We start from the raw sequence: 17,515 nt of genomic DNA, 5'->3' as shown, positions 1-17,515 counted from the left end.
ATCGCCCCAGAGTTGGAAAATCCCACCCGAGGTCAACGGACCTTTCCATGTCTTCCCTTCACCGCTATGATTCCCGCAGTAGGTGGGATAGAAAGATTCACCCCATAGCCTTTCACAGATTCTTAAAAAAAAAAGCCAAGGCCTCAGCAGGGTTGACAAACACCCTGATGAACCATTTGAGGGTGACCCTCAGGACAGCTGGAAAGTGTAGGTCATTTAAATTCTGAAAGCTTTCAAATGCTGCTGAGAAGTCTTGGAAGAATGTAACTTTCAGCCCATCATAGAGCCAAGTCCAACTCTCTGGCAGTCCCTAAACCTAGTAAGGAGGAAAAGAAAGGTATACAAAAGATTCAGGGAACTAGGAGATGTTAAGGACCTTGAGGAGTATAAGAATTGTAGAAGGGAGCTTAAAAGGGAAATTAGGAGAGCCAGAAGGGATCATGAGAAGGCCTTGGCGGGTAAGATTAAGCAGAATCCCAAGGCCTTCTATAAATATGTGAAAAGTAAAAGGATAAGAAGAGAAGGGATAGGACCTATAAAAGGGGAAGGGGGAAAGGTCTGTGTGGAACCAGAGGAAATGGCAGAGGTGCTTAATGAGTACTTTGCCTCAGTATTCACAGTGGAAACTGATCTGAGAGATTTTGCTACGGCTTTGCAGCAGGTGGAAAAGATTGAGTATGTGGATATTAAGGAGGTGGATGTGTTAGAACTTTTGAATTCTATCAAGATAGATAAGTCGCCGGGACCAGATGGGATGTACCCCAGGATACTGTGGGAGGCAAGGGAAGTGATTGCAGAGCCCCTGGCGATGATCTTTGCGTCGTCAATGGAGACGGGAGAGGTTCCGGAAGATTGGAGGATTGCGGATGTAGTTCCTATTTTCAAGAAAGGGAACAGAGATAGCCCGGGAAATTACCGACCGTGAGTCTGACCTCAGTGGTTGGTAAGCTGATGGAGAGGCTTCTGAGGGACAAGATTTACGAGCATTTGGAGAGGTTTGACATGATCAGAAATAGTCAGCATGGTTTTGTCAAGGGCAGGTCGTGCCTTACGAGCCTGGTTGAGTTCTTCGAAAATGTGACTGAACACATTGACGAAGGAAGTGCAGTGGACGTGGTGTACATGGACTTCAGCAAGGCGTTTGATAAGGTCCCCCATGCAAGACTTCTTGCAAAGGTGAGAGGGCATGGGATCCAAGGGCCTTTGGCTTTGTGGATCTAGAACTGGCTTACCTGCAGAAGGCAGAGAGTGGTTGTGGATGGGTCTTTTTCGGCATGGAGGTCAGTCACCAGTGGAGTGCCCCAGGGATCTGTTCTAGGACCCTTGCTGTTTGTCATTTTCATAAATGACCTAGATGAGGAAGTGGAGGGATGGGTAAGTAAGTTCGCTGATGACACGAAGGTCGGTGGTGTTGTGGATGGTCTGGAAGGATGTCAAAAGTTGCAGCAGGACATAAATAGGATGCAAGACTGGGTGGAGAAGTGGCAGATGGACTTCAACACAGATAAATGTGTAGTCGTCCATTTTGGCAGAACCAATGGGATGAATGAGTACACTATCAAGGGCAGGAGTCTTAGTAGTGTTGAAGAGCAGAAGGATCTTGGGGTCCGGGTCCACAGGACTCTTAAATCGCCCTCGCAGGTGGAGGATGTGGTCAAGAAGGCGTATGGTGTACTGGCCTTCATTAAACGAGGGATTGAGTTTAGGAATCGGGAGGTAATGCTGCAACTTTATAAGACCCTTGTCAGGCCTCATTTGGAGTACTGTGCGCAGTTCTGGTCGCCTCACTACGGGAAGGATGTAGAAGCTATTGAAAGGGTACAGAGGAGATTTACAAGGATGTTGCCTGGACTGGGAGGCATGCCTTATGAAGTTAGGTTGAGGGAGCTGGGACTCTTTTCCCTGGAGAGACGAAGGTTGAGAGGCGACCTGATAGAAGTTTATAAAATGTTGAGTGGAATGGATAGGGTGGATTCTCGGAGGCTATTTCCCCGGGTTGAAATGGTTGCTACGAGAGGACACAGATTTAAGGTGCGGGGAGGCAAGTACAGAAGTGATGTTAGGGGTAAGTTTTTCACTCAGAGGGTGGTGAGTGAATGGAATCGGCTGCCGTCAGTGGTGGTGGAGGCGAACTCGCTGGGGTCTTTTAAAAGACTTCTGGATGAGTATATGGAATTTAATGGGATTGGGGGTTATAGATAGGTCTATTGATTGGTAGGTGTTGATGTGATCGGCGCAACTCGTGGGCCGAAGGGCCTGTTTGTGCTGTAGTGTTCTGTGTTCTATAGGAATCGTACGACAATAGGCTGTCGACATCGGTTAACCCTGGGCCTTAGAATTGTATACAATGCAACCCTTCAAGCTTGATCCACCTTGCCTTTGTGTCAAGTTTAAAAAAGCCTGACAGCCAGCCTTCAAAAGATTTAACCATGAGCCTGCCTTCAACTCCCTCTCTAAAGCCGATTGGAGGAGGCAATGTCCAAATGGTATTATTGCTAGACTATTAATCCAGAAGCTCGGCTAATGTTCTGGGGACAAGGGTTCGAATCTCACTGTTGGCACATGGAGGAATTTGAAGTCAATTAAAAAAGAAAACCTGGCATTAAGAATCTTCTGACGACCATGAAACCATTGTCGGAAAAACCCATTTGTTTCACTGATGTTCTTTAGGGAAAGAAATCTGCCAGCCTTTCCTGGTCTGGCCTACACGTGACTCTGGAGCCACAGCAATGTGGTTGATTCTCCACTACCCAGCCAATAGGGATGGACAATAAATGCTGGCCAGCAGCGGTGTCCATGTTCCATGAATGAACAAAAAATAGTACATGGATAATCTTCCTCCAACCCCGATTTTTCCAGATAGTTGACCTAGCATCCAGTTGATATTGTAAAAATTGCAGCCACAAGTCTCAGATGGGATTATTTTCGATAAGCTGAATGACTTCCTTCTGCACTGTAGGAAATCTATGATTCTATTTTATGATTCATGTGGCTGTGAATATTTTCACATACACCCCTCCATTCCCATTCTCAACATTATGGGCAGCACGATAGCACAGTGGTTAGCACTGCTGCTTCACAGCTCTAGGGACCTGGGTTCGCTTCCCAGCTTGGGTCACTGTCTATGTGGAATTTGCGCATTCTCCTCATGTCTGCGTGGGTTTCCTCCCACAGTCCAAAGATGTGCAGGTTAGGTTGATTGGCCATGCTAATATTGCCCCTTAGTGTCCTGAGATGCACAGGTTAGAGGGATTAGTGGGTGGATACGGGATAGGGCCTGGGTGGGATTATGGTTGGTGCAGACTCAATGGGCCAAAGGGCCTCTCTCTGCACTGTAGGGCTTCTATGATGATTCTATATAATAGAGGTCAAAGGACTGCAATGATTTTCCCAATGAGTGTTTCCCTGTTTCCCCCAGTTCTGATGAAAGCTCATCCTGACTCGAAACGTAAGGGGGAATTTTCCATCCCGTAGAGGGAGAGGTGGGAGGCAGTCCGTTGCCCTTGCATGGGATTTTCCCATTTTGGGGTGAGTGCGGCTGGAAAATCCTTCCCAATGGCTCCATTCTCTCTCCACAGATGCTGCCAGACCTGCTGGGTTTTTCCAGCATGTTCTGGTTGTGTTTCAGATCCCAGCATCTGCAGTATTTTTTGCTTTTTAACCCCATTTGTTGTGTGGCTGAATGATTGTTCAGGGCTGGTTTGGACAGAACATCCCTGAGGGACGCCCAATCACCACTCCCCTCACCCCGAAATGTTCAAATGATCTCCCACCCCCACCCCCCCCCCCCCCGCCCCTCCAGAGATTTTGGAGTGGAAATCAGTGAACAGAACAGTGCAAGTTGGAACGTGTGCCATCCAGGGAATACTGCTCCACTTTTCATTAATAAAAAACAGAACTGGGGTAGTTTTTTTTGTTCTCAAAGGGGACTTGTTGAGAAAACGCTTCAATAAGGTCGCTTTAGTGAGATGGCATTGACGAAAGGAGCCATGGCAACAGTTGTTTATTTTTTTCTTCTTCTTGTCCAGCTTTCTGTCAGATAGGCAAGCCAAGAAGCAGAAATTGAGGCTATCGGCAGTGACATTTCCTTGGCAAGGTGACCAGCCCTAAGCTTTCCTTCCCCCTTCTCCTCCCTTGGTGTAGATTGTACAGGACACGTTCCCAGTTGTCTCCAACTCCACCGCACGCTCTTCGGTTAAGGTACAGCACGCACACACACAGGAGAAACTCTGCGGGGAGAATAGTGCTGGCCGGTCTCTCCTCCACCAAATAACCCGCGATGATTTCTCTGGATGAAGTCTCAGGCTGCGAAGCTATCAGCTGTTGTTTGTTTACACGCTCACCGTGACCTCAAACACTTCGAGACTGAAGTCAACCCGCCACAGAGAGCGACATTGCAGTGAATATTGTCGTCCTCAGCTTCCATCGCATCTCTCCCCTCGTGTACATTTATACATTATAATATGCGTTACAACATACATTGTAACAGGCATTATGATGTACATTATAATGGACACTGTAATAGGCACGGTGATATACATTATAATAGACGCTGATATTATAATAGACATTCTGATAGTGTGATATCCATTGTGATATGGTGATATACATTATGATAAGCATTATAATAGACACTGACATACATTATAAAAGACATTCTGATAGATAGTGATATACGTTCTGATAGACATTGTGATATATATTGTAATAGACACGTATATATTATAATAGACATTCTGATAGTGATATACATTATGATATGCATTATGATAAACATTATAATAGACACTGATATACATTATAATAGACATTCTGATAGACAGTTTGATATACATTGTGATATGCATTGTGACATACATTATAATAGACACTGATATATATTATAATAGACATTCTGATAGTGTGATATACATGGTGATATACATTATGCTAAACATTATAATAGACACTGATATACATTATAATAGACATTCTGATATACATTATAATAGACATTGTGACATACATTATATACATTGTGATATACATTATAATACAGTTTAAGAGACATTGTGACATCCGTTATAATAGGCATATACTGTACATTATAGACATGTCTTTATTGTAAACTTAGAGCAGCGTCGTTTGGTTGTTTTTAAATGACTACATGTGGAGATTTAACATTTTTGTTCGGGAGGGAATGGAGAAATGAAGTCTGGATGAAACACACCTCATTTACAAAGCATGTATCAACTCTCATCAATAAAGAGCTGTCTCCGCGATGGTTTCGATCAGGGACCTTTTTTTTCCAAATTCCACTTCTGTGGTAATTGGGTAGCATTTTAAAACCTTCCCAGTCGTCCAAACTGCTAACTGAGCATAACCCCGTGTGTGTGTTAGTGTTAGAGGAGGGGATTTGTGAAACAGCGAAGAGGAGCTGTAAGTGGACCTGAGATGGCAATGATGACCCACCATCACCAGCATTACTTGTCCTGTTTATTGTCGGGGAGTTTTATCAAGGAAGAGTTGAATTGGTGAGAAGGGGGTGGAGGGAAGGAGCGGCGGAGACTTCAGGCGAGGTGATAGTCTGTCAGGAAGGGCAGGCAGCAACTGAATAGGTTTCCACAAGGAAGGGAGAGACAGTCTGGGAGCTGTCACGGGAGAGAGAGCTGAGATGAATCTAGAAGATGTTTATTTTGAGGAGAGTGTGTGTTGGTAGGAGGGAGGCTCTGCCTTTAAGCTGTGTGTTGTCTTGTGTGTTTCATAGCTGAAACTGCACAGATTCCCTCCTCTCTCTCTCTCTCTCAGACACACACACACCCCCTCTGTGTCCGCGCCACCTCCTGGACACCAGCTCCACAGCCCAGGGAGGGGGAAACAAGTCGAGGAGAAAAGCGGTGTGTGTATGTGTGAGGAGGAGGATTGTGGATATCCCAGTCTCTCTCCGCTTTAAGGAAAAAAAAACAAAATACGCCTTTCATTTTGTGCTTAATTTTTTTTTCACCCATCTCCTTTTTATTTTCTCTCTCCTCTTTTTTTTAAAATTCCCTTTTTTTTTGTTATTTATAAATTTGTGTGGCACCAGCAGCCGCGGCCAAATGGCTCTCCGAGCCGCCGTGCGAGCGCTCCTTGGCTGCCTGCTCGCCAGCAGCGCTTCGGCCGAGATCTCCAAGGACGGCGGCTGCAAAGTGAAGACGGTGACCGTGTCCACCCTGCCCGTGCTCCGGGAGAACGACATCAGCTTCCACGGGGCGCTGGCGGCTGAGTCCAAGCTCTTCCTCTTCGTCCGCAACGACCTGCCCGGCGAGATCTTGGTGGTGGATGACCTGGGGAACACCGAGCTACCTTACTTCACCCTGGGTAAGTTCGGGTTGTGGGGGGGTGTGAGTGTGTATGTGTGTGTGTGTGTGGGGGGGGGGGTGGCTGGAGCACTGAGGGAGGGGTAGAAAGAGAGAGGGGGACAGAAAGATAGATAGAAAGAGAAAGGGATAGAGCGAGGGATAGAAAGAGAGAGGGAGAGGTAGAGAGCAAGGGACAGAAAGAGAGAGGGAAAGATAGAGGGTGATAGAACGAGAGAGGGAGAGATAGCGAGCGGGCGACAGAAAGATAGTTAGAACGAGGGATAGAGAGCGGGAAAGATAGAAGGAGAGAGTGTAGAAAGAGAGAGGGAGAGATAGAGAGTGAGGGACTGCAAGATAGAGAGAGGGATAGCACGAGGGATAGAGAGAAGGAAAGATAGAGGGATAGAAAAAGGGAGAGATAAGGATAGATAAGAGGGATATAGAAGGGTACAGAGAAATAGAGAGTAATAGAAAGAGAGGGGTAGCGAGAGGTAGAGGGATAGAAAGAGGGAGAGGGGGGAGAGAGATAGAAAGTGAGAGGGTTAGAGAGGGATAGAAAGAGAAGGATAGAGGGATTAAGGAAGTATATATACAGATATACATAGAGGGACGGAGAAAATTCTTCCTGAAAACACCTTTCCGACTACTTTTTCTTTTTTGGGAAGGGGGTGTGTGTGTGTTGCCAAGGAAGGTTCTCCTTCGATCAGCTTTCCCTGTCCAGGAGGGAGAGAAAGGGGAGAAGGTGTATTTCATTTGAAACAACGACTGCACTTGGATCAGAGTTTTCTTATCGGTTTTACGGTGAAGGGATTGGGGGTCTGCCGATCGTCACAGCCAGAGACGACTGAAGATTTAGGTTGTGACAGGGTCGGGGTGGGGGGGTTAGTAATTGGTGCATACTGTGTTCCACAATGTCTTTTGGATTGTTGCTGGAATGTGGGCGTTTTGCTGTCATGAAATCGCACTGACCCTGCGAGTATCGCTGGCTTTTGCAGCCAGGAGCGGCTTGTTGTAAAGTGAAATCTTCCTGTGTCTGGCACGCCGAGAAACGTAATGACTCTTCCTCCCACCCCCCACCCCGTACCGTCTCCCCTCTTGCAATGAATGGGTGTTCTTCCGAGTGGGATAGACGGAGAGGGTGATTCGAGGTCCTATTGCCCGTGGCGATGTTGGCGAAGGGAAATAAAGTGTATGATCCTCCCCGCCCCCTTAACAATGAAATGTGAATCACAGTGGCACAATTTCCAAAATATTAGCCCTGGCAACCCACCTAGGCTTGTGTCCAACGAGAGTTTTAATTAGGATTCGTGTTTGATGCCATGTGCAATTCTGCCGTTTCAATGTTTCGTTTTTGGTTGAAATCAGCAAAAAATATCAAACACTAGCAGATAACAGAACACCCCCGAGACGTTCGGAATATTTACTCCAAGTTCAGCCCAAACCACTTAACACCTCCTCCAAACATGGAGATTCATTTCAAAGCATCTTATCTGAATCGTACTTTCAGCATCATTGTGCTGACAGAAAAGTGTTGAGTTAAACACTTCCTTTTAATCGAGAGAAGATAGTGTGGAAAAAGCAAGGGTCTAAAGACTTCCTCTGCGCACCGCGAGGTTGGTGAAATGATTACGTTGCTCATTGCAAACACATTGACAAGTTTTCCGAATGCACAAGGGGGGATCTCCCCTTCCATGAGTTCTTGTCGCTGTGGCATTGCAATCAGTCTTTTTCAGTGTAATTTCTTCTGTTGACTGCCAAGTATCAGAAAGTGGAGTTTGCAAAGACTTTGGAACTTCCGTCACTATCATCATTGATTGATCCAGCGTGCCTCAATTCAATTGCAACACTTCTTGAAATGTGGCGACCACTGCAATACAATAGTAAAATCACCATAGTCACCGACTGCTGGTGACTCAACCTGAGAATTCCTCCATCTCAGGGTGAGGGACCTTCGTGAATAACCTCAGCTGCAGCAGAACTTGAACCCCTGCTGTTGGCATCACTCACCATCTATCCAGCCAACTGAACTAAACCCACCTCTTGCAATACAGGGCAATGTACAATCCAATTTGTGCACAGCAATGACCTATAGTGAGAAAACTCATCAGATAATCTTAGTTAAAGCACAAATGTGGGCAGCACGATGGCACAGTGGTTAGCACTACTGCCTCATAGTGCCAGCGACCCGGGTTCGATTCCTGGTCTGGGTCACTGTCTGTGTGGAGTTTGCTCATTCTCCTTGTGTCTGCGTTGGTTTCCTCCGGGTGCTCTGGCTTCCTCCCACAAGTCCAAAAGATGTGCTGGTCAGGTGCGCTGGCCATGCTAAATTCTCCCTCCGTGTACCCGAACAGGCGCCAGAGTGTGGTGACTCGGGGACTTTGACAGTAACTTCATCGCAGTGTTAATGCAAACCTGTTGGTGACACCAATAAGGAAAATTAAACTTTAAAACACTGAGAGGCCAGGGGAAAAAAAGTATCCTGTCCTTCTTGAAATAGTGCCTTGTGATTTAAATCGCGTGACAGGAGTTTTTTTTTAAATGACACCACCAAATTGAGAGAACAGAAAGGTGTGAGGTTTAATTTTGCATCTGAAACACAGTACTCGCTGATAGCGCAGCACTCCCTTTGTCCTGCAATATAAAGTGTTGAGTTGATTATGTTCAAAATTCCTGTGAAACCACAGCTTTGTGACTCAGAGGTGAGAGTGCTTCCACTGAGGCAAAACAAACAGCCCCCAAGGCATAAACTTCACCATGGCCCCATTCTGTTTTAATTGTTAATCATAGTTGCTGGCATTAAATGTCAGCCCTGCTAGATCAGACGTGCCAGTAGGATGCCTTAAACTTTAATAGGACTGACTGTCAACTGAGTAATTTTTTCCCTCTGGAAAATTGAAAACAACTTTTCAACACAATTTTTTAAAAGTTGGTTTATTAGTACTACAAGTTGGCTTACATTAATACTGCAATGAAGTTACTGTGAAAATCCCCTAGTTGCCACACTCCAGCCCCTGTTCGGGTACACTGAGGGAGAGATTCGCGTGGCCAAATGCAAGATTTGTGAACACAAGTCTTTACTCACCTGATTGAAGGAGCCTGAGACTCCGAAAGCTTGTGCTGCCAAATAAACCTGTTGGTCTTTAACCTGGTGTTGTGAGACTTCTTGCTGTGCTTACCCCAGTTCAACGCCAGCATCTCCACATCAAATGTACCAAACCAAACACAACTTGAAACAGAAGTTCTATTAATTATGCTACTTTTCTGAAGTGATTGAGTTGGTGATGGTGGGATAAGGGTGGTGGTATTGCTGCATACAGTTGTTTAAATCCTGAGCAAGTGTCTTTCTCCTTTTCCCCACCGCCGACTTCTGCGGTAGTTTCAGTCTACACGACTCTCAAACTGGACTGTGTTAGAACTTAATTCCTCAGAATTGTTACAAGAGGTGGAACATTTGCACAATCCTTTTTCTGAACACGTTACAAATGACACCAAGGTCTAATGCACGCTCATCAGAAATTCAACCTTTCTGCAATGTCAAAATTTCCTACATCTTTAATAATCTACTAATTTCCCTACATTTTGTGGAAAGGTTTTTAAAGTTTAAAGTTGCTTTATTAGCGTCACAAGTAGGCTTGCATTAACAATGAAGTTACTGTGATAATTGCCTAGTCGCCACACACCGGCACTTGTTTGGGTACACTGAATTTAGCATGGCCAATGCATCTAACCAGCACATCTTTTAGGCTATGGGAGGAACCAGAGGAATCCCACGCAGACACAGGGAGAATGTGCAGACTCCACTCAGACAACTGGAATTGAACCTAGGACCTTGGTGCTGTGAGCTGAAACTTGCAGTGTGAAAAAGATAGAAGCAAAGGTTTGTTGAGACAGTGCTGTATATGTGTGTTGCACAGACTACCGAAGACTGTTTCAGTTTCTGAGAAGAGGGAGTCAAGTTTGGAATCAGATAAAAAAACAATAACTACAACCAATCCCCCTGCTCGATTAAGCATCATAAATTTGTTTCCTATATCCAGTTTACACTAATGTATTATATAATTACTTTCAGAAATCATGCAATCGTGGCAGACTTTGTGCGTGAACTTGAAAAATGTGCACAATAGTTGCTTTGGATTTTTTTTATATAAGGGATAATCATTGAAACTGCCTCTAGTTTATCTCTGGCAATCAGATTGTCTGCTCCAGACCCTCCACTTCCCTCAGAGGCCACAAGTCTACGGTACACAGTATAGATTCTGCTGCAGTTTCTGAATCTCTCAGGATTCAGTGTGTGCTGCTCAAATTATTGTTGCATTATTAGCATAAAATGCCATGCTTGTTATAAAAACATTGTGTGAGAATATTTATTAGTTCAATTGATAGAGAAACAACCAGGGATTCAGTCAGTGTGAATTAGCACTGTAATGTTCAACTATGGAGCACTTCTAGGCTTGTGACACTGAATATAGATTGTAAATCAAAAATTTGTTTTCGTGGCCAGAGAATTGCCAGCACCACCTTATTATTTTCTTTCTTACACATCATAATAGCTTCAAACATTCCCCAGTGAAATGCGACATTGGCGAGATGGAGGAGTGTAGTATTGTCCCAACAATGTGCATTAATCCCAACTCCACCAGTGTGACATTACTATTTTTCACACCGGCCATTCTGAGTGAAAATGCCATTCATTGTTGCATTAGCACCATTTTCCTCTGCTTGGACTCATTCCTCGGGAGCTTTTTTTTTATGTATGGGAAACTTGTATCTGTCAGTTGGGTGCTTTCATTTCATGAGCCTGGGTTCCAGTTCATCACCGAGTGTTATGTGATCTAATTGGTGGCCTTTGGTTTAAAGACATGTGCAGTGGTCCACTTGAATGCTAATTACCATGAACTCTTAAGGTGTAGTGCCACATCCTTTGTAGAATGTAAATATGAGATCAGCTCCTTGCACTTGCTTTTCCTTGAGTTGGATGGTACATTTCAAGACCCATGCATCCAATAACTGCAGTGCTGTCAGTTCACAGAGCATTAGCTATTTAGAATTGTAGAATCCCTACAGTGCAGAAGGAGGTCATTTGGCCCATCAACCCCACACTTACAACAACCCCAGCCAGGCCCTCTCCTCATAACCCCACGTATTTTTACCCTGCTATTCCCCCGACACTAAGGGTTGATTTAGCCCTACCTAACCAACCTAACCCGCACATCTTTGGAGTGCGGGAGGAAACTGAAGCATTCACAGGGAGAACATGCAAACTCCACATAGACAATCTCCTGAGACTGGAATTGAACCCGTCTCCCTGGTGTGGTGAGGCAACAGTGGAAGGAAACCTATGCACCTCATGTTGGTTTCACACCTTTAATATAAAAGCAACTTGACCACTGAGTCCAGTTTGAGAGCAATAATTCTTTTTCTAGACCAACATTGATTCAACCGTCTTAAAAGAACTATATCGCACTAGACTAAAACTAAACAAAATAACTGATATTTTGGACTTTAAATCTTTTTAAAAAGACTAATTTTGATAAAATGCTTGGATATGAAACTTTAGTGTGCCCTTCCAATTCTTACATTAAACAGAAACCGCCTGTTCTATTGTCTTATTTGTCTCATGGGCAAAGGCCCAAGCTAATGTAAGATCCTGATAAATTCTAGTTCTGCTCCCAGGTACATGCTAAGCCAACTTATCACACGAGAACAGCTGTAGAAATGCCCTTGGCAAAGAAGTGCATAAATTAGTCATTGTTTCCAATCATGACCTCTGCCTGAAATTGCTGCTCAAAAGTGAGCAAAGCGTGAACATTGCACAGCAATACCTCAGGGCTTAACTATGGTGTCGTCAGATGTCAAACAGATCACTGTCAAGTACTTGCACTTGAAGAATGACCCCCAGGGTGACACTTATAGAGGCTTGCTGCTATAAGAAGGTCTCCATGTGAGGACAGTGGACAACTGGACAACAAAATCTTGAGTCAACAATAATCCTGAGCCCAAAGCAAATATTTGTTTCCAAATGACTTATTTGGTTGCCTGCACTGATATTGCATTTGTGCTAGTCTTTAATTTTCTATCCCTCTCAAGGCCTTTGTGTTTATCTTGCAACAACACTGATAACAGATATATTGCATGTTCGTTATCTCATCACGTGTTGTCTGTGTAGGAATGGAAGTGTGTAGCATAACTTTTTTGGCAGCATAGTCATTCAAAGTGGGACGCCAGTGCATCAGAGATATTGTTCACTTCAAATAACATTGTCATTTTTACACCATTGCTTTTAAGTTTATGTTTAAGTATTAGTGTCTCAAGTGGGCTTACTTTACTGAAGTTACTGTGAAAATCCCCGAGTCGTCACACTCCAGCACCCATACACTGAGAGAGAATTTAGCATGGCTAATGCATCTGACCAACATGTTCTTTGGACTGTGGGAGGAAACTGGAGCACCTGGAAAGAACTTGCACAGACGTGGGGAGAATGTATTGATTCTGCACAGACAGTGATCCAAGTTGGGAGTCGAACCCAGGTCCCTAGTGTTGTGAGGCAGCAGTGCTAACCATTGTGCCATCTTTTTGATCAGGGAGAAGTGTCATGGCAGAAGCATTTTTTTTGCAGGCCTTGTGGAATTGTTCCAATTAACTTGGTGTGAAACTGACACAGTAGAGGAAACCCAACCATCTGTTTATTCCTGGAAAACCATCATTCTTTCACCAACCACCTTCTCTTCGAGGAGCTTAGCTTCATTCTCTCACAAATGCATACCCGTGTTTATCTCCAATCAGCCTTCCTTCCACTCTGCACAGCATCAAAATGATTGTGATCAAAGTCACAAATGAGATCCCATATCCAATCTTATTCACCTTTATGCATGCCTTGCTTTTAAAATTCCCACTTTCCTGTTCAGATCCCAAATTTGGTCTTGTATTGCCTCTAGCCCACGGACTGATTCAAGAACAGTTAGAGAATACTCCTCACTTTATACTCTACTTCTTTTGATCATTTCTTCAGTTTTGGATCGAAGTTCTGAAACCTCCCCAACTAACCGTCACTCAACTCCCATCTAAGATGCTCCTTAAAAGGGGGATGTGGGGGCGTCATTGGGCTAGTAATCCAGGTTCAAATCCTGCTGTGGCAGATGTTGAAATGTGAGTTCAGTTGAAATTTTGTACAGTGCTCCAAGGCACATGAGAGCAGCTGCAGACACACGGCAATGTGGTTGACTCTGAACTGACAGGTGGGCGGTAAATGTTCGCTTTGCCAGTGATATTCACATCCCATGAATGAGAAAAGGAAAGGCTATTTCTTTGACAAACTCTTTTTTCCTATTGTCTGATTATGCTCCTCTAATGTGCTCTAAATGTAATATTTTGCTATGTTAAAGGTGCTTTGAAAATATAAGTTGTTGTTTATTGAGCGTATTTTTTAGTCAGTGAATGTATTGTAATTCTACAACAGCCTCATGTGACACTACAAGACTGATTGATGTAGACACAAGAGCTTATAATTGGTATTTCAAGCAACTTAATTGAGGTTAGAATAGCAAGCATTGGAGTGCCTATGCAGATCATTGGGGCTGAGGAGACACAACTTTTCATTTTGGGGACATTTTTTCACTTTTAACATTGCCATAGTTTACAAGCAAGGCTGCATTTAAAGCAATCAGGTTGTAATCACATTAAAGAGAGAAATAAGGAATTATAGGAGCATGGTGGTTCTGTAACTCATGCAAATGATCGGATAATTCTGTGCAAACATGCTTCTGTGTATCTGGGTATGATAATTGTATTGTGTGGAAAATGTATGTCCTCCTTTTGCCCCCTTGCTACCTGTATCTTTTAGTAATAAGTCTCACATCACTAGGTTAAAGTCCAATAGATTTATTTGGAATCACAAGCTTTCAGAGCACTGCTCCTTCCTGATGAAAGAACAGCACTCCGAAAGCTCATGATTCCAAATAAACCTGTTGGTCTTTAACCTGGTGCTGGGAGACTTTTTACTGTGCCCACTCCAGTCCAATTCTGGCATCTCCACATCATGTATTTTTTTAGATAATCATAGAATGGCTCACGGACAGAGGAAGGCCATTTGCCCCATGTCTATGCTGGCTCTATAACAACAACTCGGCTAGTCCCATGCCTCGCCCTTTCCCCATGGACCTGCAAATTATTTCTCTATAGATACTTATCCAATTCCTGCTTCAAATCCACCCTGAATCTCCCTTCATCCAACTCACCAGCACCTAACCAGATGCTGCATAAAAAAACACAAGTATTTTCTCATGTTGCCTTTAGTTCTTTTATCTTCTATCAGTGGGAACAGTTTGTGTCTATCTGCTTTGCCCAAGGTGCCTCGTGATTTTCAGTAACTGTTCTCAGCCCTGTCAGCAAGGAGAAAAGCCCCAGCCCCTCTCATCTAGCCAGGTAACAGTAGCCCACCAATCCCACCAACATTGTGTTGTGAGTTGTTGGAGTCTGAACACTGGGTTCGGAGTCTAAGTTTGCAGGGGGATGGGAAGCAGAAAGGAGAATTGGAAAGTAGAATCAAGGTTCACAAAGTGTTGGGACAAGCAAGATTAGGGTGAGAAGTAACATTGTCAGATGGGGTCAAGCTAAGACCAAATTCGGCAAGGTCTAAGTTAGGTTCACAGTACACGTACGTAAGTACCCATTGCATGGTAAGTAAGGGCGATGAACTGCAGGTATGGATAGGATGTGGGAATATGCTATCACAGTGATAACAAAGACCTGGCATGAAAATGGTCAGGGCAACAATAAATGTTGTTAGATATAAGCTATTTAAGGAAAGATGAGGAAGAAGGATCTATAGCAATATTGTTTCCAGAGATTACCGTGCGAGAGACAGAGGATTTCCTGGAGGAGTCAAGGATAGAATTTCTTAGATCAATGAGGTACCATTGCACTAGCATTATATCATATTCCTGGCATCACATCATATTCCCAAACTGCTATGCATCCTTGCAGCTCACCGACCTTATTTACCATGCTCGGGCTCCAAAGCACAGAATTCAAGCAGCTCCAAATAACAACACTTCCTGCACATGCAGTTATCCAGGCCATGAGAGGTATCCTGGAGTTACCACATGGTATAGGATGCGCATTCCATGAGACTTAAGTGCTCCACCATGCTTCTATTAATTAGACTGTTAAGTAAATTAACAAAAGTAAAGTTAAATTTAAAAAAACATTCTATCTATCCACCAATCAACATCTTCCCTGGTGCTGACTTCAGCATAGGGTTTTCACCTCTCTTCCCAATGTTTGTGCTTCCTTACTTCTGATCAGATATCAAAAGTATGGATGCATGTACGAATCTTTCCTCGCTCACCTCATGTTCTGCTGCTGCTCCTTCTGTGCCATTGGTGCTGCCGGGGCCCAATCTTTCAATGGAAAGACGTGACCCACGTCATTGTGCCACTGAAGGCCAACTTTGTTGTGGGTGACCTTCTGTCTGGTGGTGAGGAAAGGGTCCTGGAAAAGTTCTAGTTTGGCCATGATGACCTTTCTCATTGGAAAACCCCCCTCAACACTGAGGAACAGCCACTGAATGAATGGACTTGGAGCACTATCGGTGCCTATTCAACTGCACCCAAGCAAGAATTGGGAAAGGAGAGAAGAGTTAAAGCATTAAACATTAAAAGAGGAGGGAGAAGAAGCAGTTGTCATTTGTTTGTTCGGGAAGAGATTTTTATGAATGACAAATACAAGATCTAAAAATCTTTGGGGGAAAAGTTGACGAAATGCAGATTTGCCTGAATATTGTGGCCAGGAATTTTCTGACATCTCTGCCACTCATTATTGTCTGTTAGTTTTGCTTGAAGTATGAGTAAACTTTGAGTCTATAAACAGATTTGAGAACTGCTGAGCAGTTGGAGAAACATGACTTAATCAAGGCAGTCAGCATGAGTTTCTGACAGGTGAAGCAAGCTGGACATGACAGCCTTATCAAATTCTTTGTCAGAATCAGAGAACGGAATGATGAAAGGGATGCAGTGGATGTGGTTTGCAGAAGCTTTTGATAAGGCGCCACGGGAAGATGAACAATACAGATAATGGCTCACAGTTCGTGGTTGGAGGATGGAAGACTAATTGTTATGACCTACGTCATTGTGCTACACAAGGCCAACTTTGTTGTGGGTGGTTGTGAAGAAAAAGTTCTAGCTTGGCTGTGATGTCCTTTCTCACTGGAAACCCCCACCCCCCAAACACTGAAGAACAGCCACTGCTACATTCTCCCTCAGTGTCCCCCAAACAGGCATTGGAGTGTAGTGACTAGGGGATTTGCACAGTAACTTCATTGCAGTGTTAATGTAAGCCTACTTGTGACACTAATAATAAACTTTAAACTTAAAAATTTAGATGAAGAGTGTGAAGATCTGCTGGAAGACCGAGGGAGGCGAATAAGGTAGATAGAGAACGGCAAATGCGAGTTGATGAAGAGAATGTAAAATAATGCATCTGGGAGAGAAAAGGAGGGGATGAAAATTAGTTTTTAATGGTAAGCTCTTAAATGGAGTCAAGGAGCAGAGGGAGCTGGGTGTGGAGATAGACGATTCCGTGAAAGGTAGCAGTGCAAGTAGATGTTATTTTATAAAGGCAAATGGAATCCTTTGGTGTCCTGGTGGCACAGTGATTAGCACTGCTGCCCCACAGTGCCAGGGATTCGGGTTCAATTCCGGCCTTGGGTGACTGTGTGGAGTTTGCATGTTCTCTCTCACTCTGCGTGTTTTTCCTCTGGATGCTCTGGTTTCCTCTCACACTCCAAAGATGTGCGGATTCAGTGGATTGGCCATGCTAAATGTCCCCTTTGTGTCATAGGGTCTAGCAGAGTAAATAAATGAGGTTACGTGGATAGGTCCTGGGTGGAATTATTGTCGGTGCAGGTTCGATCGGCCAAATGGCCTCCTTCTGCACTGTAGGGATTCTATGATTCTTGTCATCGTGCAGAATACAAAAGAAAGGATGCCACTTTGAACTTGTTTAAGACTTTGTTTCGGCTGCGATTGGAGTTTTGAGTGCACTTTTATATATACCTCCTTTTAGAAACTTTTAAAAGCAATGGAAATGTGCAGCATGGTACAAGGCAGCACATCAACAGTTGTTTGAAAGTTTATTTATTAGTGTCACAAGTAGGCTTACATTAACACTGCAATGAAGTTGTTGTGAAAATCCTCCAG

General features: G+C 44.0%; 1 protein-coding gene across 4 annotated transcripts in view; it reads left to right on the top strand.

Moving 5' to 3' along the window:
* Nucleotides 1-5,847: 5,847 nt before the first annotated feature.
* astn2 (astrotactin 2) overlaps nt 5,848-17,515 on the top strand; it is a 1,598,826-nt gene continuing 1,587,158 nt past the window's right edge. For 2 of the 4 annotated variants that reach the window (XM_080212454.1, XM_080212453.1), the window contains exon 1: nt 5,848-6,339. In XM_080212454.1, coding sequence (XP_080068580.1) covers nt 6,078-6,339 — 262 coding nt within the window. In that variant the 5' untranslated portion in view covers nt 5,848-6,077. The remainder of the gene's footprint in view (nt 6,340-17,515) is intronic. The other 2 variants (XM_080212456.1, XM_080212455.1) reach the window with 1 other exon arrangement.

Source organism: Carcharhinus amblyrhynchos, chromosome 25 (genome assembly GCF_965287045.1).
Source record: "Carcharhinus amblyrhynchos chromosome 25, sCarAmb.v2.hapA, whole genome shotgun sequence".
NCBI lineage: Eukaryota > Metazoa > Chordata > Chondrichthyes > Carcharhiniformes > Carcharhinidae > Carcharhinus > Carcharhinus amblyrhynchos.
This window is presented reverse-complemented; position numbering and strand designations above follow the sequence as displayed.